This window comes from Schistocerca americana, chromosome 1 (assembly GCF_021461395.2).
Source record: "Schistocerca americana isolate TAMUIC-IGC-003095 chromosome 1, iqSchAmer2.1, whole genome shotgun sequence".
Classification (NCBI taxonomy): Eukaryota; Metazoa; Arthropoda; class Insecta; order Orthoptera; family Acrididae; genus Schistocerca; species Schistocerca americana.
In genome coordinates this window covers 857899685-857924396 of record NC_060119.1, presented here as the reverse complement: position 1 = coordinate 857924396, position 24712 = coordinate 857899685, and the positions used below count along the sequence as shown (strand labels likewise).

The 24712-nt window shown below is 38.0% G+C and overlaps 2 protein-coding genes across 6 annotated transcripts in view; one reads left to right on the top strand and one right to left on the bottom strand.

Moving 5' to 3' along the window:
• LOC124613619 (tRNA wybutosine-synthesizing protein 3 homolog) overlaps positions 1-16515 on the top strand; it is a 77758-nt gene extending 61243 nt beyond the window's left edge. Inside the window, exons 4-5 of one of the 4 annotated variants that reach the window (XM_047142345.1) lie at positions 4210-4404; positions 10213-10479. In XM_047142345.1, coding sequence (XP_046998301.1) covers positions 4210-4341 — 132 coding nt within the window. In that variant the 3' untranslated portion in view covers positions 4342-4404; positions 10213-10479. Of the gene's footprint in view, positions 1-4209; positions 4405-9755; positions 9947-10212; positions 10480-16440 lie in introns of those variants that run through there. The other 3 variants (XM_047142338.1, XM_047142350.1, XM_047142356.1) reach the window with 3 other exon arrangements.
• Positions 4088-24712, bottom strand: part of LOC124613603 (heme-binding protein HMX1) — a 67631-nt gene continuing 47006 nt past the window's right edge. For both annotated transcript variants that reach the window (XM_047142321.1, XM_047142328.1), the window contains exons 3-4: positions 6205-6314; positions 4088-5027 (exon numbers count right to left, since the gene is read on the bottom strand). In XM_047142321.1, coding sequence (XP_046998277.1) covers positions 4372-5027; positions 6205-6304 — 756 coding nt within the window. In that variant the 5' untranslated portion in view covers positions 6305-6314 and the 3' untranslated portion in view covers positions 4088-4371. The remainder of the gene's footprint in view (positions 5028-6204; positions 6315-24712) is intronic.

Here is a 24712-nt window from a genome sequence, read left to right as displayed (position 1 = left end):
CGTTTGTATTCCTTTTTGCCTGCTTCATTTACTGCATTTTTATACTTTCTCCTTTCATCAATTAAATTCAATATTTCTTCTGTTACCCAAGGATTTCTATTAGCCCTCGTCTTTTTACCTACTTAATCGTCTGCTGCCTTCACTACTTCATCCCTCAGAGCTACCCATTCTTCTTCTACTGTATTTCTTTCCCCCATTCCTGTCAATTGTTCCCTTATGCTCTCCCTGAAACTCTCTACAACCTCTGGTTCTTTCAGTTTATCCAGGTCCCATCTCCTTAAATTCCCACCTTTTTGCAGTTTCTTCAGTTTCAATCTGCAGTTCATAACCAATAGATTGTGGTCAGAATCCACATCTGCCCCTGGAAATGTCTTACAATTTAAAACCTGGTTCCTAAATCTCTGTCTTACCATTATATAATCTATCTGAAACCTTCTAGTATCTCCGGGGTTCTTCCATATATACAACCTTCTTTCATGATTCCTGAACCAAGTGGTAGCTATGATTAAGTTATGCTCTGTGCAAAATTCTGCCAGGCGGCTTCCTCTTTCATTTCTTAGCCCTAATCCACATTCTCCTACTATGTTTCCTTCTCTTTCTTTTCCTACTGTTGAATTCCAGTCACCCATTACTATTAAATTTTCGTCTCCCTTCACTACCTGAATAATTTATTTTATCTCATCATACATTACATCAGTTTCTTCATTATCTGCAGAGCTAGTTGGCGTATAAACTTGTACTACTGTAGTAGGCATGGGCTTTGTGTCTATCTTGGCCACAATAATGTGTTCACTATGCTGTTTGTAGTAGCTGACCCGCACTCCTATTTTTTTATTCATTATTAAACCTACTCCTGCATTACCCCTATTTGATTTTGTATTTATAACCCTGTATTCACCTGACCAAAAGTCTTGTTCCTCCTGCCACCGAACTTCACTAATTCCCACTATATCTAACTTTAACCTATCCATTTCCCTTTTTAAATTTTCTAACTACCTGCCCGATTAAGGGATCTGACATTCCACGTTCCGATCCGTAGAAAGCCAGATCTCCTGATAACGTCTTCCTGAGTAGTCCCCGCCCGGAGATCCGAATGGGGGACTATTTTACCTCCGGAATATTTTACCCAAGAGGACGCCATCATCATTTAATCATACAGTAAAGCTGCATGTCCTCGGGAAAAATTACGGCTGTAGTTTCCCCTTGCTTTCAGCCGTTCGCAGTACCAGCACAGCAAGGCCGTTTTGGTTAATGTTACAAGGCCAGATCAGTCAATCATAAAGACTGTTGCCCCTGCAACTACTGAAAAGGCTGCTGCCCCTCTTCAGGAACCACATGTTAGTCTGGCCTCTCAACAGATATCCCTCCGTTGTGGTTGCACCTACGGTACGGCCATCTGTATCGCTGAGGCACGCAAGCCTCCCCACCAACGGCAAGGTCCATGGTTCATGGGGGGGGATTGTATGCATAAAGACAAGAAAATATTCCAAGTCTCATCCAGTTCTAACAAGTAGTTTCTGAGCTATCACCGTTTAAAGTTTTAGGCTAATTGTATTTCCGAGGGCGATTAAGATGTAACTAATGTGTGCATTCTTTTACAGAATTTGAAGCAAAATTGTTAGTTTTGCAGCTATACATCTAAAAAAATCCTATTTATAATGTTCATTCATATAATAATACAACTGTGAAAATAACGGATAAACTCAAGTTTTATCTATCAGTTATTTTAAAATAAAAGATACATACATTGAGAATTTTACAAAATAGGTTTACTTACATTTGAATACACGAGTTGGCAATTATTCGTTTTCAAACAAATCCTTTGTATAAAGTTTAATAATTATTCATTTGAAGTATTATACCAAGTTTATATGAAGCAGTATGTACAATAATCACATTGAAATGACCATTAAGGGTTTTTTCCCCCCAACGAAGCATTGAAATTCATGTCCCGACTTGAATTTCATGTCTTGATGGAAGACAACAGGCAGACTGCTTATCTGAACTTTAACACACTTCTCATAATTCCAAAAGTGTTTTAGGTTTCTTGACTTTAAATAAAATAAAAAAGTTAAAACTACAACTACAGGAAAATATTTGTCCCAGTATAAAAATAAATAATAAAAAAATGTACTAATAAATTACTGTTTTAAGCAGCTGATCTTCCAAGTTATAGTTTTAAAAGCTTTTACTTCTGTATAACCAATTTGAATTTTAAAACAGCCGTACTACAAGTTTTGAATAGATAAAACTTGTTTTGATTTGAGTATAAGATAAAATTGTTATGACTCAGAACCCCACCAATTTTTTGCACCATTAAAAAGGTAGTTTAATGCTGTTTTCAAAAATATGTGGTTGTATTGGGTTGTTTGGAGAGAATTTTGCTATTCATAATTTTCTACGCCTACGTCACAATTGTGAAATAAACAATATTTTGAGTTTGTGTTTAACTTTGAACAAAACTGTGAAAATTTCAAGGCTATAGCTTCAAAACTAACTATTCTAGCCTAAAACTTTAAACGGTAATAACTCAGAAACTACTTGTTAGCATTTCACATTTAAATTCTGGAACAAATCCAAAAACCTTGGGTGTAATATCTACTTTTGGCTGGATGATTTGTCATGGAATGGCCCAGGACTGTTGCTATTTTCTATATATATATATAAATGATATGGCTGACAGGGTGGGCAGCGATCTGCAGTTGTTCACTGGTGATGCTGTGGTCTACAGGAAGGTGTCGAAGATAAGTGGCTGTGGGTGGATACAAGACGACCTAGACAAAATTTCTAGTTCATGTGATGAATGTCAGCTGGCTCTGAATGTAGAAAAATGTTAGTTAATGCGGATGAATAGGAAAAACAAAGCTGTAGTGTCCTGCTTGACACTGTTAGGTCATATTGAAAGAAGACACTGAAGCAATTCAGAGGCGAGCTGCTAGGTTTGTTACCAGTAGGTTTGATCAGCATGCAAGTGTTACAGATGTCCTTTGGGAGCTCATGTGGGAATCCCAGGAGGGAAGAATACATTCATTTTGAAAAACACTGCGGAGAAAGTTTAGAAAACCGGCATTTGAAGCGTTTCTCGTAGGGACTAAGAAGATAACATATGAGAAATTAGGGCTCATACAGAGGCATATAGACAGTCGTTTTTCCCTCGCTCTATCTGCGAGTGGAACAGGAAAGGAAATGAAACAACTAGTTGTGGTACAAGATATCCTCCACTACGCACTATATAGTGGCTTGTGGAGTATGGATGTTCATTGGATTTAATGTTAATCACGTAAGCCGACTCGTTCCACATCATTTTGATAAAAATTCAAATGATTCTAAGGAATGTGTAACTAATTTTCCTTCATATTATTATTATTATTATTATTATTATTATTATTATTTTCAGTTATCTTTCAAGTGATGAGAAAAGATATTTCCAAAAGGTTTGTTTGATTCAATACATTTTATGATGATCCTGTTGTCCTTTGCTTGATACTCACCCATTTTCTTTAGCAGTTGCTTTTTGTTGTTTTCCTTGTAAAATAGTTTCTCCTTCCCCCTGCACAATATTCTTTTCCTAAAACTGGTAATTGAGTGTTTTGTTGTCTATTTTGTCTGGTGCACATGAAAACTGACCTACAGTAATCATAAAACAGTGTATCATTTTAAGTGATATTGTTGTTGTTTAATATATCATTATGAGTGGACTTTGATAGACATAAAAAAATAAAACCTTTCATTAACAGTCAGTTCCCTATGAAACTGAAGGTAAATACCAAATATTGCTATATCATGTTGGAAGAGTTTTTAATTAATTGGCTTACGGGACGTACCCATACAGCCATCTCTGTAGTGGAATGTCAAGTATGACAATAAGAATGTAAGGACAACACAACACCCAGTACCCGTGCGGAGAAAATCTCAGAACCAGCTGAGAATCGAACCCGGGTACCTTTGGTTAGCAGTACACTGCACTGAACAGGCAGCTACCAAGGTGGACATTGTTGAAAGGTCACTCACCCAATTTTTAACACTCTCCCCTGCAAATTCACTCTTAGAAATAGCTTAAAACAAAAAGCCAAATGATACTCCAAAATACATTTTAATACCCTGTAGTCTGTATTTTTTATTTGTTGGAATAATTTTTTAATCCTATGTAATTACACGATACATTTTAAATGTTTTATTACAAAACTTTTGGCACTAATTTCTTTTCAGTATCTAAAATTCCTTACTAGTAAAGCCAGTGAGAAGATGAAGGAAAATAAACGACGAACCATGAATTTTTTCTCAAAAATTAAAAGCATTAAAGAGAAAGAAATTGTGAGAACAGAAGTACTGAATTTCTAACGACAATTTGCTTCTCTGAAACCCAGCTGGTTACTTCAGCTGCAGACCTTGCCTTGGAAACAGGTACAAATATAACAGTACAATTAAGAAAAGGAAAGTAGCTGCATAAACACACTTTTTCAGAAATACTTGTGTTGTACCTTTTACACTTCTAATAATTAGATTATTCATGCGAAATACATTTTTGCTCTCCACAATTAATTTCTCACGCATGTCTGCTGTTAAACCATTAGCAAATTCTTCCATTGCAGTAGCTAACATCTTTTTTAGTGCCGAGGGCTTTTGTGGATGGAAATCTGTTACAGAGTCTGAGTCTGCATCATGCCACCAGCCTGCAGGTAGTAATTTTTCCCGAAAAGCTCGTTTACGTCTTAAAATCTGACCACCAGACAATAATCCCATGTAAAGATGGTATATATAAGCTGAAAGCAGAACAGGATCTTCTTTCTCAAGTTTTTCAAGATGATGTATATATGTTGCTACACTGGCTCGTGGTTGGTAGTTTGGTCCACACCATCCTTCCCCAAGGTAACGTGCAAGATCACGTTCGAATGCTTCTCGGCGTCGTAATCCAGGCACTTCTAATTGTGCCAATACCGAATGACGATCCATTGCACCTTCCAGGAATCTAAACACTTCGTAGAAAACAAGGAGTCCATCCGCCCAGACTGTGTTGTCAGACAGTGCTGTGAAATAAAAAATACAGACTAAATTCAACATACTGTGGATTTATATTCAGTTACTACACAATAATTTTTTTTTTTAATAAGAAAAAGAAGGTTGACTCACATTGAGGTTTTTTTATGGGATTGCATCCTTCTCTTACATACTCGGAAAAAAAACAACACATTCTTGTGAGCTTAAATACCAAAAAATGAAAACCATTATTCAAAGATTCTTTATAATAGCTGAAAATAAGGAGAAGGGGATCCTCCTAAATTTACTGCCTGCACTTCATATAATTATCTTTGCATTGAAAACCTATGTGCACACTTATAGTTTGTGGCCCAAGGTTTGTGAGAAATCTGATGATATTATTAGTTGGCATTCTAAAAATGTTGAGTCAAGGTCATATTGGAATGAGGCATAATTATCTGCAGTGGTGTTATCACCTATGAAAAAAGGCCCACTTCATTTCTTTGTCCATCAGATGGTGGTGTAGGCATCATACATACTGAGATGTTAGTGACAAGACAATACCAACAAAGTTTGAGGTGTTATGGAAGAAACCTATGAGTGGAAACCCCTAATAACACCACAGAGTGTGTAAGTCATAAGGGCTACCCTTGGCAGTAAACTTGAAATACACTGGCATCAAGTGGAACATATTGTAATGGGATTTTATTATTCATTACTCTGACAGATTACCAAAATCTCCAGTGGAGAAAATGGATGTAGGTACCAAGTAAAAAAGGTAGTGTCGCATGTAATTCAGCAGTTTGTAATGTCGTTGGTGGACGGTTTTCGATATGGATTCTTATTGTGACATAGTTACAAAACGTGTAATCCGCTGTAGTTCACTATAAATTTCTTTGCTTTGCTTCAAGCAGCAGTTAGGCAACTAGTTTCAGCTGTTTAACAACCATCTTCAGATTTGTGAAAAGTACATAGAAATTTTTTTGTGTCAATAAAGGAGATTACTTATAAAAAACATTTAAACTCTTATCGCAATGTCTCTATAATACTAGTTACACATCTTGTGACATAACACACAAATTTGCTAGTTAATGGAACAGATTGCTCCTGTAACCCACACATTCATTCAGATCTGAAGATGGTTCGTGTGGAACCAAAACTAGTCACATGGAAAATGAGTGCAGTCTTCATGGACAATAAATCTGACGTAAGATATATTTTGCTTACCAAATGCAAGTTTTGCATTCACTAGTGCATCACTGACTGCATGAACATCTCTTGTCGCAGTTCGCATCTGCTTGCAGAAAGATAAAGCAATGTCACCCATGGTTGTCTCCCTGCGACAAGAAAACAAAAAATTATTTGACAAGAAAATTCAACAAATTGCAGAATATCATCTTTAATTAGAATGCAGTATGTTAACAATGAAAAACAGACATGATAACAATAAAGTGTTCGTCTTAGTAGCACATTTTAGTCGAATCAGTGTGTCATAAATTGGATAGCTAAAGATACAGTGAAGTTCATCAATCCTTCATGGTTGAGACATGTAAAATGTGGTGAAATAAACATCATTTTTACGTTTATCTTCACATCTCACACTATTTTATTATAACGGCATGTAGATACCAGATCGGATTTTTGATAAATGCCAAGCTTACTTTCCCATGTGCAAAAATCATAGCAGTTAAATTTAATTAAAGAAGTAAAAATAAACCTGTTGTTTGAATATTACAGTTATTTACTAGGCTTGTTCCTAGTGGAGATTGTATGTATTTGTCTTCCTCCAGCCTTTGAACTGGCACTCAATCAGCCAGTTACACAACAGGGACGTGCAGTTTAATGCAGACTCCAAATCATGGTGCAACTTGGAATTGTTCACACTGATGAATCCAAAGGTGAAAGAACATTAAGAGAATCATAAAGATTGGATTTTTTGAAATTCATGTGTGCACATTATAAAATTAGTTTTGTCATCCAACACCAGTGGGAAGTGATTAATTTTGAATTAAGTACTTGCTACACAACTACTGGTGTCTTGAAGAGCCACAGTGTTCATAACATAACTATTTATTAACGAAGGTAACACATGTCAAGATAGACTAACAGTTGATAGCAGCTTAAGAAATTTTTAAAGTGTGTTCATCATGATACAGAAAACAAAAAAAATGTACTACAGACAGGTCCTGATGGACTTGTTTAGAATTCCTGCCATAAAATGTACTGTAGTTACTAAGTTAGAGGTAATTATGACTCTCTGAATCCAAAGTGATGAGTGCTATCTCTTATGTATAATGCACACATCGCTAATTTTTCCCTCTATGGATGAGCTCGACAAATTTGTAATGCTTAAAATCCATTGCTGTATATGCATAGCGAGAAATATTTTCTTGCAGTCATCATTCACAGTAAATTCATTATGATTCAGACTAAAAGTATGGGATATTACAGTGCTCTATGAGAATTTCTTCAGCCAGCGGAACAGCTGCATCTCGGAAGTTTGGCATGGATGCAGGTGTGTCATCTGTTGATATTTATTATTGCTGATCTTGGAAAATGGAACTGATCAACTTACATAAATATTACGTCATGGAGGAAATTTGGAAATATATCTGGATAAAAAGATGATTACAGTTAGACATTGTTCTTAGAACTTCTGAGCATAGTTTTTGAAAATTACAAATTTGTTAACTTCAGCTTTTGCAGGTGAATTTTAGGTAATGACTCCTGCAGTATTTTATGGAAAGAGGGGGAGTGTTGTTTGTGCCTCCTCTGGCAGTACCACATAAGTAAGGTGCACTGATTGGATACAAAATGCTTGAAATTGACTGTCCATCAATTATTCTTCTCTCCAAGTTTATGGGAGGAGTTGATGTTTCAGAGTCACTAACTTAATCATACAGAATTGACATAAGATTGGAGAAGTACTACCATCGGCCATTTTTCACTTCTTTGATATGGTACTAAACACAAAGAGGGGATGACCTCAAAGTGTGGATACTGATTGTGCAAAGAAGTAGAATGTAGGGCCTGCATCAAAGCTAATTCCCCAAAAGGTTGTTTGTCCAGTGAGTGTTGGGCATTGGCCAAAAGTCCGTCAGTTATCTGCCAGATGTGTAATGTTAATTTGTGCATTGAGAAGAAACCACTACATAACAAACTATATAAACATGACATAATGCATTTATTATCAGTATATGTTTATTGTGACCCTTAAGTATCACAAATCAGCATTTACATTTAAAAAAAATTTTTTTTTTGTCTTTTATTGATTCGTAATTCTATCCATAGAGGTTTAATTGTTTGCCAGTGGTGTTCAGATCGATATAATGTAGGCAACTAATAGACTTTTTAATGCTTCAGATTTCCACAATTATTGGTATATGGAGGTATGTAGTTACTGTGTTGGGGGCTACTGGATCTCCTGTAGAAATATGGACATGAAAGTGTAAATAGTTAAAACAATCCTAAGAATAATATACTCTTTACAGGATGAATAAATCCACTGCAGTTACACTTGGCAAATCATTTATTTGTATAAAATCATACACATGACCCAGGTTTCAAGATGTAAATCCTATCTTCAAACACTGCACACACACACACACACACACACACGCAGATTCGTCATAAAATTGATTGACATTAAAAGGGTCCATACAATTGTGAACATCAGGTTATACCTTCATTGTGTACGAGAAAGCTGTAGCAGTTATGTGAAAAAAAATCCAGCAAATTTATCAAGGAGCATACGTGATCTCATAACATAAAAGCTGTAGAATGTGAACCTCAAAAGTAGCTTACCATGTAAGTGTCCAGCATGACACATATCGTGGAAGCCCAGCAAGACCAGTCAACAGACTGCTGCGTGAACTGCAGTGAGACTTCCGTGTACACACATGTTTCTGAGAGAGGCCACCCGGAACTAAAACCAATGGCGGGAGGGACCTCCAAAGAAAAATCATAGCTAACAACATGGTCGTGCCCCCCTGTTTCCTAAACACCGCCCACTACTAATAGCACTAAAACCACCTTAGCATTAGGTAAGATAGGCCTAGTACAGAGCAGACAAAAAAGCAAGACCTGCAATGTATGATGCAATTGCCAAGAAATAAAAATAATGAAACTGTTCGACAAAATACAAAATTAATAAAACCATAGTATAAAATATAAAAGGAGGCCAAACCAATATATGATTTTATCCAAATAAAGGATTTGTCAAGTACAACTTAAGTGGATTTATTCATCATGAAAAATCCTAAACAGAGCTACAGTATTATTCTTAATAAAGTAAGAATGGTTGTTTCCATTACTTATATTTAATTTTTTGCTTATTGTATGGATTAAGCTTGTGATGTGGAATGTATCACACAGTTTACAATGCTGATACAGTCTACAGTAAAAATAAGGCTACAAGCTAATCATATACTGTACATATTTCTATAGCATTACGTAAATATAATTTAAAAACAGTCATGTAGTTGTTGTTGCAGCACTCAAATTTTAATTTGTAAAGGAAGCAAGTGCAGAGAATCTTGCTCGTATTCCCTGAAGCAGGATATGCTCTTACAATTAATTAAGCTGCCCTTACAATTAATTAAGCTGTGTAAATTTAGCAGCTTTTTTCATGTTGCTTGCTTAAAAAGATGACCAAATGCAGTATTAAAAAAAAAAAAAAGTTTAAAATTCATTTCATCAGTTGATGGACACCTTTGTGCTTTAGTGATGCTGGCCACTTTGACATGGAAGTCTCTATTTTGACTCTGTAACCATTTCAGATTTTTTTTGAAGACGTAGCGACTGGAATTCCATCTACTTGGCCACAATAAGACAACTGAGCTCCAATAAATAAGCAGTGGCATTGATGCACAAGTAACTGAAGTAATGTCAAGTCAGAAGATTTGATTGAGACTGTGATCTATGCATAATGTATCTATTTTATAATGAGTTAAAAATGTTACTCCAGGAATTCTTACAATGTGCTTTGAGAGAACTAATCATTCCATCTTATTTTCTGCTAAATCGTATATATTACTTCCTACTTTCCCTTCAGGGGAAGCATATAAATTTTAAAAAAATGGCTGGTAACTAGATAATAGAACTAGATTGGTTTGTGATTCTACACATTAGCAGAAATGTTACTTTATTCTGTGTGCAGAATCTTTATATTATAGTTTTCTGATTATCAAAGTAATAGCCCAGGGAAATACATGGATGAAACTATTTTCTTGACAGGTAAGGAGGGAAATGCTGTAATATCAAGTTATCAAGAAAACGTCTCTATGACATTACAAGGGCAAGTTTTCACAACAAGGATTACATTTTTAGGATTGAAATAATGCAGCACAGCTCATATATGGCCTCAGATAACGAAGGAAACCCCATGAAGAAGAAACTGTCCCATTACTGTAGTGATGGTTGTCAGAGTAATTAAAATATCTGCCTATAGTTTCTTATATTTGAAATGTGTATTTTGTGTAATAAAACACCAGTTTTTGTTCAGCTCTTCATTATTGATCAGTACCTGAATTTTAACACATTCAACACTGTGTGTGTGCGCCATATGGGCGCGCACGTTTGGGCCGTATGGACGGCGCCTGTATCCCGTATGGGCGCGCCACTTTTGCATTTGCTGAAATGTGTTTTTCACCGTGCTATATGGCTGGTGGCTGTAAGATAACTGCATTCTGTGTATCAGTTGTATGAGAAGAATATCTGTCATTATAGCTATCAGTTCTTTGACGACATTTTCACTTGGCGCTCAACCATAAATTTGTGCTTATGTATGAGCGTTTTGAGTGAAATTAACGGTAGAGACCTGTGGGAAAGTGAAGTTCTTGACATTTTATTCGGACGACAGAAATTACGAGCCAGAAAGTGTTTCAAGTGACGAATCAGGTAAAGTTTTTATTTATTTATTTATTTTCCTCTCTCTTTTGGTTACTGATGTACACGGAAAATTTGTAAAGAAAACACACTGTCTTTTCTTTTTCTTTTTATCTAATTTGAATTATGGTTTTCCATTAGAAGAGGAGCTACAATGATCAACAAATGTTACAGCAACAAATGCAGCAGTAGGTCTTCCTCAACACAATGCTGAAAACTTGGCAGGAGCACAACCTCAGCTTCCAATATTTCAGTTGGAGTCTGCAGCCACTTGTTTGTGAAAAGGGACTGATGTTTACAACTGTTTTTTGAACTTTTTAGTGATGGTGTTAAGTGAAACAAAGACTGAGACAGACAAGCATGTAGGTACAAAAACTGGCGAAATTAAATAAAAAAGAACTCTATGTGGCACAAATGGGATCCAATACACGAAATATATGGTTTTTTTGCAACTGTTTTGCATATGTGTGTCGTGAAGTTACCAAAGCTTAGTGACTATTGGTCAACTGATCCATTTTTACAAACAGGCGTTGCGAGTCAATTGTTGAGCTGTGATAGGTTTTCCGGTATTATGTTCACGTAGCATGCCAATGATAACTCAACATACACAAAAAAGGAGGAAAACGACGGTCCTCTTGATAAAATTAGACCTGTGTTCAACTTCTTTGTCGACATGTGTAGATCCAGTCTCATGTCATACGAAAATTTGAGTATAGATGAAGGTATTTGTCCATTTAGTGGACATGTTGGCTTTAGGGTTTACATGAAAAATAAACCCAATAAATATGGCATGAAGCTTTATGCACTTCATAATGCTGCAACAGGCTACATCCTGGACTTCGATGTCTACAGAGGATCATCAAGGAGTACTGACAACTGTATTCCAGCATTAGTAGACAGACTCTGTTCTCCATATTATGGTAAAGGCCGCTGTATTTACATGGGCAGGTATTACATTAATGTTCCTCTGCTGAAGATGATGTGGGAGAAGAATACATTAGCTGTTGAAACTGTAATGAAAAACAGAAAAGGCTTACCAAAACAAAGAATCTGAAGCAAAATGAAATGATATTTTTGAGGAATGGGCCCATTCTAGCGCTGTGGAAAAATAAGTGTGATGCACACTGTCTATCCACAAAACATCAGGTTACCACCAAAGATATTCCAGTACATTCAAAAGGTGGTATTACAACAGTAATGAAACCAGACGTTCTAATTGACTACAATATGAACAAGACTGGTGTAAATCATGGGGATCAGCTGTACAGTTACTACCCATTTGCATGAAAAACAATGAAGCGGTGGAAAAAACTTTTCTTTCATTTTTTTGTAATATCTCTTCATTTTGTACAGACACATCAGTAAACAGAAAATCTCTCTTACGGACCTCATAAAAAATAAAAAGTTAGCTTGAAATTGGTAACAACAGGAGGAGGCTTCCGATCTTTAGAACCAACACCAAGCACTAGCCTTGACAGAAATTTTGGTTGTCACTTTCCAGGAAAAGTACCTCCCATGCCAACAAAGTAAATACTACACGTTATAGCAAAGTTTGCTCCAACAAAGGGAAGAAAGACACCAGCAAGTGGATAAGAAAAGAAAGCAGATGGTGGTGCAAAGACAGCAGTGTAGGACTCTGTGTAACTCAGTGCTTTCAGGATTGCCACCTGAAAGTAAATTATGTATAAAATATTACATAAAAACCTCCTGTGAACCAAATTCTTTTTATTACAAACACCAGAAATCATGTTAGGAAATTTAAAAATTTTTCCTTGTGAAGGTTTCTCATGATGTTGGGAATGTTGGTACACCTCTACCATACAAGCATACATATAAGCTTACAGTTTTCCTAATCTATAAAGTATAGAGTTTCAAATGATGCTAGAAATGCGCCTTTGAGAACCTTAGTTATTGTACACTTATCTATTAAAGTAGCTTCAAAATTGCCAGTGCACCTGCACAGTAGAGGTGCATACATAGCAGTGTGGAATGTGTTAATTGATAACTAACATGTTCTCTGCAGATCTATAAATACAGCAGTTGAAATACGAGAAGATTATACTACATAAGTTACTTGAACACTGGCTTCATACACAAAATTGGGGGATATTTGCCTCTTGAAGCAGAATGGATTCAGTATTATTTGGGAAAAAAATATTACATGATAATCAACATGAATACTCTCATCCGGCACATTTGCCATCCATACTGCAAAATACTTCCTACTTTTCCACTGCATGCTGTCATAAGTTTTAGAAAATCTAGTTCCCAGAATACAAAACTTTGTCTACCCTCGCCCTCTCTGTAAGTGGGTCACTCTCATGTTGGGATTTAATTTACCTGCTCTTTCTTTTTAATCTTTCCCCAGCCTATCTTTTTGGCCTGTTGAAACAATTGTTCAGTTGCAGTGGTTAAGTAGCGTGACCCTTTTACTTTTATATGTCTTTTATCCGCATCACTACATTTTTTGTCTCCTGAAGGTAAGCGTTACAGGCCAGCAGCTCTGTGTCATAATTTATTAGTTTTCTCAACTGGATTTTAGTTTGGTACAACATGAAATTTTACATACAGCACTTTCAACACTACTCGTACTATCATGATCACATATCTGTAAGACAGTAAAACTTCATTTATATGTTTTTCACTTACATGTTATTCTCACTTATACTTTTTTTTGTGTCCCAGCGAAATATCCAGTGTGCACAAGTTATGATGCAGTGTTTCAGAGTTGGTTGTGGTTGTGGTGGTGGTGGTGTGTGTGTGTGTGTGTGTGTGTGTGTGTGTGGGGGGGGGGGGGGGGGAAGATTGGTAAGGCCAATATTAGATAATAATAAAATTTGATGGTGTAATAAGGAACTTTGCATCCGTAGTCTTTTGCGGATATAGCATTTCTGAGGAGAGTGTTCAGCTTCATAATATGAGGAGCCACATTGTTGAGCACATATTGAAATGTACTCTCCTCCATTCCCAAAGAGATTTTCATGCAACTTTACGTCCTCGACTTGCAGCTCCCATAGCAAAATTTTGTTGTATGTCTTTCGCATCTGAAGTCCACAGCTTCACCCAAGTATGTTTCCTTTCCTTCTGCTTCTCTTGCAAATGCAATTGCAATGCACGCAACTGCAGACCAGGTATAATTTTACTTATGGCATTGGTGCCATAGTGTGTTGATGTTGGCAACAACCATTCACTGCTGGGAATTCATTTCACCATGAAGTAAATAATTAAATCTGTCCTTGCTCTATGGTTGACAGATTCTTGTATGTGCCCTTGTCAGCTCAATAAATTAGTTATATTCGTAAAATGAAAATTTCACAACAAAACATTTGCATTATATGAAGATGCACACTACACTGCCGATGCCGTAAGTAAAATTGAACTGCAGAGACTAGTATTAAGTCATTGTCGGCCATTATGAAGGAACTTTGATGAAATATTCGATGACAGTGTAATACCCGATTTTGCACCACATCAAAGATCATTGTCAAAGAAAATCTGATAGTATAATACCGGCCTAAGCTCCATCTATTAATACTGCACTGAGGTTGCCAACTAGAAAACCACAAACCACTTTGTTGCAAGCATCCGAATCCAACTAACACTTAATTTTTAATGTTACAAACTTGAGATTGTTTTATACGAGGGCCGTTCAGAAAGTAACCTCCGGTTGATTTAAAAAAATACACCAAGTTAAATAAAAATATTTTAATATATACATCTTACAACTACATCTTTGCACTATTTTTCTACATAGTCTCCATAGCGATTGAGGCACTTATCGTATCTCTTCACAAGCTTTGAAATTCCTTCTGCATAAAAATCACCCGCTTGTGCCTGGAGCCAGCCTGTGACCGCATCTTTGAGCTCTTCGTCGTCATCAAACCGCTGTGCCCCGAGCCATTTCTTCAAATGCATGAAGAGGTGATAATCACTTGGCGCCAGGTCTGGGCTGTAAGGTATATGGTTGATAACGTCCCACTTGAAGGACTCAAGCAGGGCCGTTGTTCTGCGAGCAGAGTGAGGACGGGCGTTATCGTGCAAAAAAACGATACCAGAAGTCAGCATACCACGGCGTTTGTTCTGTATAGCCCGTCGTAACTTTTTTATTGTTTCACAGTACACGTCTTGATTAATGGTCGTACCACATTCCATGAATTCAGCCAACAACACCCCTTTGGCATCCCAAAACACCGTTGCCATCAGTTTTCTGGCAGAAAAATCTTGCGAGGCTTTTCTTGGTTTGGTAGGCGAATTTGAATGTGCCCACATCTTTGATTGTTCTTTTGTCTCAGGGTTCACGTACTTAATCCAGGCTTCGTCACCGGTCACGATTCTGTTTAACAATGGTTCTCCTTCGTCCTCATAACGTGACAGAAAGTCTAATGCAGAGGCCATTCTTTGAGTTTTGTGGTGGTCGGTAAGAATTTTGGGCACCCATCGTGCACAGAACTTACGGTAACCCAATCTTGCTGTCACTATCTCGTACAAGAGAGTCTTAGAAATCTGTGGAAAACCAGTAGACAACTCCGACATTGAGAAACGTTGATTTTCACGAACTTTTGCATCAACTGTCTGAACGAGTTCGTCAGTCACCAATGATGGTCTACCACTCCTCTCTTCATCATGAACGTTTTCTCGTCCACTTTTAAATAAACGTACCCATTCACGGACAACTCCTTCACTCATAACTCTTGGTCCGTACACGGCTCAAAGCTCACGATGAATAGCTGCCGCAGAATATCCTTTGGCTGTAAAAAACCTTATGACAGCACGCACTTCACATTTGGCGGGGTTTTCTATTGCAGCACACATTTCAAACTGCCACAAAAACTAAACTAGCGCAGGTACGACGTTCACTCGACCACGGCTTGATGCCGACTGACCTGTTGAGTGCGTGAACGCACAGATGGCGTCGCTACTCCCCCCCACAACCCGCACTGTGACCAATCGGAGGTTACTTTCTGAACCGCCCTCGTAGATTGACAGATATGCAACAACAGTATAAAGATATGCAACAACAGTATAAACTGCAGTAATAGAGTCGCCACGAAACCCAGATGTTATACAAAGACTGTACAGTTTTGGAAAGTACAGTGTAACATATGAAGCTTACTATTACAGCAATGGTGATAGCCATAGGGAAGGTTGGTAGTAGATGTAGCGCTCATTTGTTTTCCTGGAATTACACGGCTTCTGCTGAACTTGGGCACAACTGGACAAGAATTGTTGCATGTCACTCAGGAATCATGAAACACATCAGACCTCATACTGTATAGGCTATAGTACCATATTATTGTATTTCTTATTATTTTGAGAACTGGTAACATGAGTGGAAGAAAAAAGAAAAGCATTATTATCACTGAAACGCTACAAATTTTGAGAGTTGTGAAGGAAAACAGTGATCAAAAGCGAGTGGATATTGCCAAGGAATTAGGAATTTCTGTGTCTACTTTAAATTCTATAGTTGCAAAGGCAAAGGAAATTGAAGATAGTGCATGTGTGTTTGGAATTTCTACTAGTAAGCAGACACCCATTCTGGGCAGGAAATATGACGATATGGAAGATTGTTTGTTGCAGTGGTTCAGGCAACAAAGAGTAGAAGGCATTCCTATAGCGGCCCAGACGGCATTCCTATAGAGGCTCAGTGCTTTGTGAAAAAGCAAATGAATTTGCAGTTTGACTCTGTGTGGAAAATTCCAGTGCTTCATCAGGTTGGCTGCACAAATTTAAGGTAAGACATGGCATCAGCTGTCAGAATGTATGTGTCAAAAGCAAAAGTGTTGATCTGTGCGAGATTGGAAGGAAACCCGTATGAAAGAACTATGCTCCTAAAAACATTTTCAGTGCAGATGAGATGGGCTTATTTTACAATGTAATGCCTGACCCCACAATGGCATTCAAAGGTGAGAACTGCCACGAAGGAAAACAAGGTAAACAACATGTAACAGTGCTGTTATGTGCTAACAGTGATGGGAGTGAGAAGCCCCTCCTACTTACAATCAAGAAATTTACCAAGCCCTGTTGTTTTATGAACATTGTCACATTTCCCACGAAATACACATAAACAAGAAATCGTGGATTGCGACAAAAGTTTTCTAAAGGTGGCTTCGAAGTGTCGACGCGAACATGGGTGCAGCAGGCCGGAAGATCTTATTGTTCATAGACAGGTGTGCAACACATCCTCCCCTTACTTCCTATTTGAGAAATATGACCGTGGAATTCTTTCCAGCAAAACTGCATGAGTGAGCTCCAGCCACTTGACGTTGGAGTAATACATAATTTCAAGTTGCATTATCGCAAAATGCTGCAGCATGCCATCAGGTGTGTAAGCATTGGAAAAAAAAGGAAGAAATGAAACTAAACATTTTACATGTAAGATTTTTACTTGCCATTTATTTCATGTTGTGCTACCGGAGCCAAAGAACACTACGAGAAATTATTAATGAATTTGTTTCTTCTGATAGGCAATGCAATAAATTGCAGCTTCATGGCACAGAGTTTCAGACGATACCATTCGTAACTGTTTCCGAAAAGTCCGATTTGGAAGTGAAGTCCATCATCATGGTGGAAATGATAATACTGACGATATTTCACCTAGTGATAAAGAGAGTGCATCATTTGTGGATTACATGAAAGTTTATGAAAACCTCGTCACTACAGAACCCGTGATTGTGGCTGAAATAGTTCAATGTGCATCACGGGATCTGGACGAGGAAGAAACTGACGATGCGGATGATACAGAAGAGTCTCAGTGTTCCTCAGTGACAGTTAACGATGCATTAAATGCGTTGGAAATAATTAAACAATTTGTGACACGCCACAGTGTTTCTGATGAAATAATGACAGAGTTACACTACATCAAAGAAAAAAACAAGCCAAAATTACCGACTTTTTTACAAAATGACTTTTCTCCTGTGTAGAGGTTTACATTTTTTCTTTATATCTATGTTATGTATGGTACCTAGTAAGCCTATATAACGTTTTGTAGAATGTAACTTTTTACTTACTGGATTTTTCATTTGTGTTTACCAATTAATATGATAGTATGGTGCTATATTTCATATATATGTTTTTCACACTTATACATTTTTCTTCTGTTGTCCGCTGAAAAACTTATAATTGGCGTTTTACTGTATTGTGTTTACATTGATCCTCTTACTCCCATTTTCAGTCTTCTCCCCCATTGCCTTTTCTATCTTTCCTGGCTTTTGTTCCACTATTTTCTCTCTTCCTTATTTTCTTTCTAATCATTAATTAATTTTTCTGTCTTCAACGTTTTCTCCCCAGCAGTCATTTTATTAACTTTCATCAGTAATATGTTAACTGTTCCATCCTGTATATTTTTTATCTGTGTTACTTATCTACTAACTAACAAGTATTCATCTGGCTAATCAGTTGCTCTCTCATTTACACAGCATTATCAATAGTTTCGCTTCAGCTGACTGTACCTACAACTCCACAGAAGAAACCTCCAATTCATAGCACTGAATCTCATGTTGCTGTAGCAACACATCATCTCATCATCATTTTTATCATTAAATGTTCTTTGCAATCTACACTTCTGAATTTTGCTGAGGCATGTGGTGAAATCAATAACAAGTTGCTTTAGCTGTTAACCAAGTAACAGCACCCTCTGCCAGACATTTCACTGTAGTTTGTAGAGTACAGATGTAGAGGTAAAGTATACAAAAGTTAGTTTATATACATCTACGACCAAATGTAAACAGTTAAAACTTCAAACTACTAGCCAGCAGTAGGCTGATGAACAAAAAGGGAAGAAAGTAAGATGAGAGTGAACATGCCACTGCTGCCACCGATGTCATGTGAGATGGAGCACAAGCTGAAGTAGGATAAGGACGAGGTAAGATGTGCCTTGGCCTTTCCATAGGAACTGTCTTGGCATTAGCTTTGAAGAAAACAAGGAAACCTTAAAAGAAACCTAAATGTGGATAAACAGACATATTTGGATCCTACTCTTCCCAAATACAGAATTATTCATAATTACTACCAGGATTTAAAAGATGATTATGCAAAAACTTCAAAACATACAGAAAGTAGACTCTGGAGGAAGTATTCGAAAGAAAACCAAATAATGTTCTAATTTAGAGTCACAAAACAGAAGAATATTGAATAGTAATTTGCAAGAATAGAATGTCATCCAAGACTGAAACATGCATAGCATGATTTTGTTATTTTAACCGAATGATGCCTTTCGACAAAGGATTTAATAAACTGATAGTGGCATCTCAGTCCACTGTGCTCAATGAACTTCACCCAACCAGTCACCAAATAATGCTAATGATTACACAGTTCATTACTGGAAGGAGATAAGTAAATTATCATTGAAGTGAGCAATGAAGAGAAACCTCACAATAGGAGACTTGTGTTTCAGATGATGACTTCATCAGAATCTTCGGAGATGGCTGATGCATCAGAATTACAGTAAATTGTGAGTGTCCAGCATTCCAGTCCCTCATTATGCTAAAAACAACATTGAGAGGGTATGATAATTTGTGAACAATAAACTGTAAATATGTGTGACTTTTAGATACCATAAGCCATGTTCTATGCTAAACAAAAAATGCTAAGAGTGAATATACTGCCATGAATCTTGAGTCTAGAAATGATAAACAATTTTTGTTAAATTCTAATTGTAATTTGCTTGAGGAACTGGTATTCAGCTCAACTATGGGGGTTACCACACCAGTGATTAGCCATGAACTGTTGGACTATGTGAATTGTTTGAGAACATGAATAACACTATTAAACAACAATCTAAAACATAAATTGATGATCTTAAACACATTAAATTGTTTGGAGTATGGAGTCAAAAACAATACTTGAAAAACATTCAGAAAGTTGCAGAAGGGGCTTACAATATGGTCGTGGGAAAACGAGATGAATTACTGACGAAGTTATGACAGAACAATCCAATCTCAACTCAGAAGATGGCACATTAAAATCTAAGCAAGATAAAGATCGTGTGTACAACAATATTGCACTCAATCAGGTGGAAGACAAAATCACTAATCACAGTGTAGATATCGCTGACTGACTCTTCACAGCATGGACACTTGCACATTAAAATAGTAGTTGGTGCACAGGAACAATACAGGGATGTGACCACTAAATTGAACACAAGCAACAACCTACTTTGGGACAGTCATATGTTGGAAGGAAAAAGTTAATCATACAGTAAACCACCTTTTTAACAAATCTCTGAGCACCAAAATATTTTTTCTTGAACAGGAGATGCTGAGTCGCTATATGGTGAGTTGCAACTTCATAATATTGTTACATTCCATCCAGGATTTTCCATTGTTTGATTTCCTTAAATAGGGGTTTTCCTTAAATGGGGGTTTTGCCGGAGTACGTGGAAAAAGCAAAGCAGAATCGTAATTCAAGCATGTTTACTTGCTATAAAATTGCAAAATTGACAATATCCTGTGCTACAAATTTAAAAGCAGTCTCCAGCATATTGTAGTGAAAGAAGTTAGTGTTCCAGTTACACTACTGGCCATTAAAATTGCTACACCACGAAGATGACGTGCTACAGGTGCGAAATTTAACCGACAGGAAGAAGATGCTGTGATATGCAAATGATTAGCTTTTCAAAGCATTCACACAAGGGTTGGCGCCGGTGGCAACACCTACAACGTGCCGACATGATGAAAGTTTCCAACTGATTTCTCATACGCAACGACTAATTGACCGGTGTTACCTGGTGAAACGTTGTTGTGATGCCTCGTGTAAGGAGGTGAAATGCGTACCGTCACGTTTCCGACTTTGATAAAGGTCGGATTGTAGCCTATCGCAATTGTGGTTTATCGTATCGCGACATTGCTGCTCGCGTTGGTCTAGATCCAATGACTGTTAGCATGATATGGAATCTGTGGGTTCCGGAGGGTAATACAAAACGCCGTGCTGGATCCCAACGGCCTTGTATCACTAGCAGTCGAGATGACAAGCATCTTATCCGCATGGCTGGAACGGTTCGTGCAGCCATGTCACGATCCCTAAGTCAACAGATGGGGACGTTTGCAAGGCAACAACCATCTGCATGAACAGTTCGACGACGTTTGCAGCAGCATGGACTATCAGCTCTGAGACCGTGGCTGGGGTTACCCTTGACGCTGCATCACAGACAGGAGCGCCTGCGATGGTGCACTCAACGACAAACCTGGGTGCACGAATGGCAAAATGTCATTTTTTCGGATGAATCCAGGTTCTGTTTACAGCATCATGATGGTCCCATCCGTGTTTGTCGTCATCGGGGTGAACGCACATTGGAAGCGTGTATTCGTCATCGCCATACTGGCGTATCACGCAGATGGTATAGGGTGCCATTGGTTACACGTCTCGGTCACCTCTTGTTCGCAATGACGGCGCTTTGAACAGTGGACGTTACATTTCAAATGTGTTACGACCCATGGCTCTACCCTTCATTCCATCACTGTGAAACCCTACATTTCAGTAGGATAAGGCACGACCACATGTTGCAGGTCCTGTGTGGGCCTTTCTGGATACAGAAAATGTTCGACTGCTGCCCTGGCCAGCACATTCTCCAGATCTCTCACCAATTGAAAACATCTGGTCAATGGTGGCCGAGCAACTGGCTTGTCACAATACGCCAGTCACTACTCTTGATGACCTGTGGTATCATGTTGAAGCTGCATGGGCAGCTGTAGCTGTACACACCATTCAAGCTCTGTTTGACTCAATGCCCAGGCGTATCAAGGCCGTTATTACGGCCAGAGGTTGTTGTTCTGGGTACTGATTTCTCAGTATCTATACACCCAAATTGCGTGAAAATGTAATCACATGTCAGTTCTAGCATAATATATTTGTCCAATAAATACCCCTTTATCATCTGCATTTCTTCTTGGTGTAGCAATTTTAATGGCCAGTAGTGTAGTAGTTGCAAATTAGAACAGATTCATTTACATTAAAAGAGGAAAAGGAATTACTGGCAGAATCAATTCCTTGCACAGCAGCAGTAAAACTTGACGCAACATCCTCCTTTATTCCTTCTTTTTTCTCAATCACCACCAGCTTCTACATATGTTCCTTCATAAGCCTTTCACCTGCATCAATCTCAGGTACAGTATGGAAGTCAAGACATCGTGACAACAATGTCCTGGAATCTTGCATTTTCAGAAGTATCTCTTCTGGAACAATGTCATCTTCGGTTGCAACTGATGTGCCACAGCCACCCTTTGTGAAACAATTTAACACAGTCTGTTGTGTTACAGGGTTCCAGGCAGCAACAAACATATGCATAAGAAACTTCCTGGCAGATTAAAACTGTGTGCCAGACTGAGACTCGAACTCGGGACCTTTGCCTTTCACGGGCAAGTGCTCTGCGAGGTTCACAGGAGAGCTTCTGTAAAGTTTGGAAGGTAGGAGGTGAGGTACTGGCAGAAGTAGAGCTGTGAGGACGGGGTGTGAGTCGTGCTTGGGTAGCTCAGTTGGTAGAGCACTTGCCCGCGAAAGGCAAAGGTGCTGAGTTTGAGTCTCGGTCCGGCACAAAGTTTTAATCTGCCAGGAAGTTTCATATCAGCGCACACTCTGCTGCAGAGTGAAAGTATCATTCTGGAAACATATGCATAGCCTGTACAAGTCAGTCTCATCACTACCTTCCTCAAAGAATGAAATTGGCTTCTGCACAACTGCTGCTCTACATTTGGGTTTAACAGAGTTATTATGCCCAGGACCAGAGGCTACAGATGAGTTGTGCGGTTCGGAGGAAGAATGGCATCCCTCTGAAATTGTTTTTCGCTGAGATGTAGATGGCATAGGTTAACAGTTAAGTCCAATTCCTTCCTGCTGCACTCATCTTGGCATCTAAATGTCTGGAAGTTGTAAATATTTCTGACGTTTCGAGGGTCTGCTGTTGTACTCGTAAGTTCAAATCAGTGTTTTTATGTTTTGGAAACACCTGGGAATTAATAGTGGGGGAAACTTTTCACTTCCATCACTACTTATGCAACATAGCAATATCACCCTTTCTTTACTTTTTTTACCTCTGTGGCATTTTTTTTCCTTAACAGAACATAATTTTGCAGGAAGTAAATTATAAAAGATGCAAATTTCATCACCTTTGAAAATGTATCTGGACTCAAAGCCCAGTATTAATTGTGGCATTGCAATGTTCTTCCAATAATTTATGCTTTCTATGATCAGACCTTTCTATGACCTGTAGATTAAAACTGAAGAAACTGCAAAAAGGTGGGAATTTAAGGAGATGGGACCTGGATAAACTAAAAGAACCAGAGGTTGTACAGAGATTCAGGGAGAGCATAAGGGAGCAACTGACAGGAATGGGGGAAATAAATACAGTAGAAGAAGAATGGGTAGCTTTGAGGGACGAAGTAGTGAAGGCAGCAGAGGATCAAGTAGGTAAAAAGACGAGGGCTAGTAGAAATCCTTGGGTAACAGAAGAAATATTGAATTTAATTGATGAAAGGAGAAAATATAAAAATGCAGTAAGTGAAACAGGCAAAAAGGAATACAAACGTCTCAAAAATGAGATCGACAGGAAGTGCAAAATGGCTAAGCAGGGATGGCTAGAGGACAAATGTAAGGATGTAGAGGCCTGTCTCACTAGGGGTAAGATAGATACCGCCTACAGGAAAATTAAAGAGTCCTTTGGAGATAAGAGAACGACTTGTATGAATATCAAGAGCTCAGATGGAAACCCAGTTCTAAGCAAAGAAGGGAAAGCAGAAAGGTGGAAGGAGTATATAGAGGGTCTATACAAGGGCGATGTACTTAAGGACAATATTATGGAAATGGAAGAGGATGTAGATGAAGATGAAATGGGAGATATGATACTGCGTGAAGAGTTTGACAGAGCACTGAAAGACCTGAGTCGAAACAAGGCCCCCGGAGTAGACAATATTCCATTGGAACTACTGACGGCCGTGGGAGAGCCAGTCCTGACAAAACTCTACCATCTGGTGAGCAATATGTATGAAACAGGCGAAATACCCTCAGACTTCAAGAAGAATATAATAATTCCAATCCCAAAGAAAGCAGGTGTTGACAGATGTGAAAATTACCGAACTATCAGCTTAATAAGTCACAGCTGCAAAATACTAACACGAATTCTTTACAGACGAATGGAAAAACTAGTAGAAGCCAACCTCGGGGAAGATCAGTTTGGATTCCGTAGAAACACTGGAACACGTGAGGCAATACTGACCTTACGACTTATCTTAGAAGAAAGATTAAGGAAAGGCAAACCTACGTTTCTAGCATTTGTAGACTTTTGACAATGTTGACTGGAATACTCTCTTTCAAATTCTAAAGGTGGCAGGGGTAAAATACAGGGAGCGAAAGACTATTTACAATTTGTACAGAAACCAGATGGCAGTTATAAGAGTCGAGGGTCATGAAAGGGAAGCAGTGGTTGGGAAGGGAGTAAGACAGGGTTGTAGCCTCTCCCCGATGTTGTTCAATCTGTATATTGAGCAAGCAGTAAAGGAAACAAAAGAAAAATTCGGAGTAGGTATTAAAGTCCATGGAGAAGAAATAAAAACTTTGAGGTTCGCCGATGACATTGTAATTCTGTCAGAGACAGCAAAGGACTTGGAAGAGCAGTTGAACGGAATGGATGGTGTCTTGAAGGGAGGATATAAGATGAACATCAACAAAAGCAAAACGAAGATAATGGAATGTAGTCGAATTAAGTCGGGTGATGTTGAGGGTATTAGATTAGGAAATGAGACACTTAAAGTAGTAAAGGAGTTTTGCTATTTGGGGAGCAAAATAACTGATGATGGTCGAAGTAAAGAGGATATAAAATGTAGACTGGCAATGGCGAGGAAATCGTTTCTGAAGAAGAGAA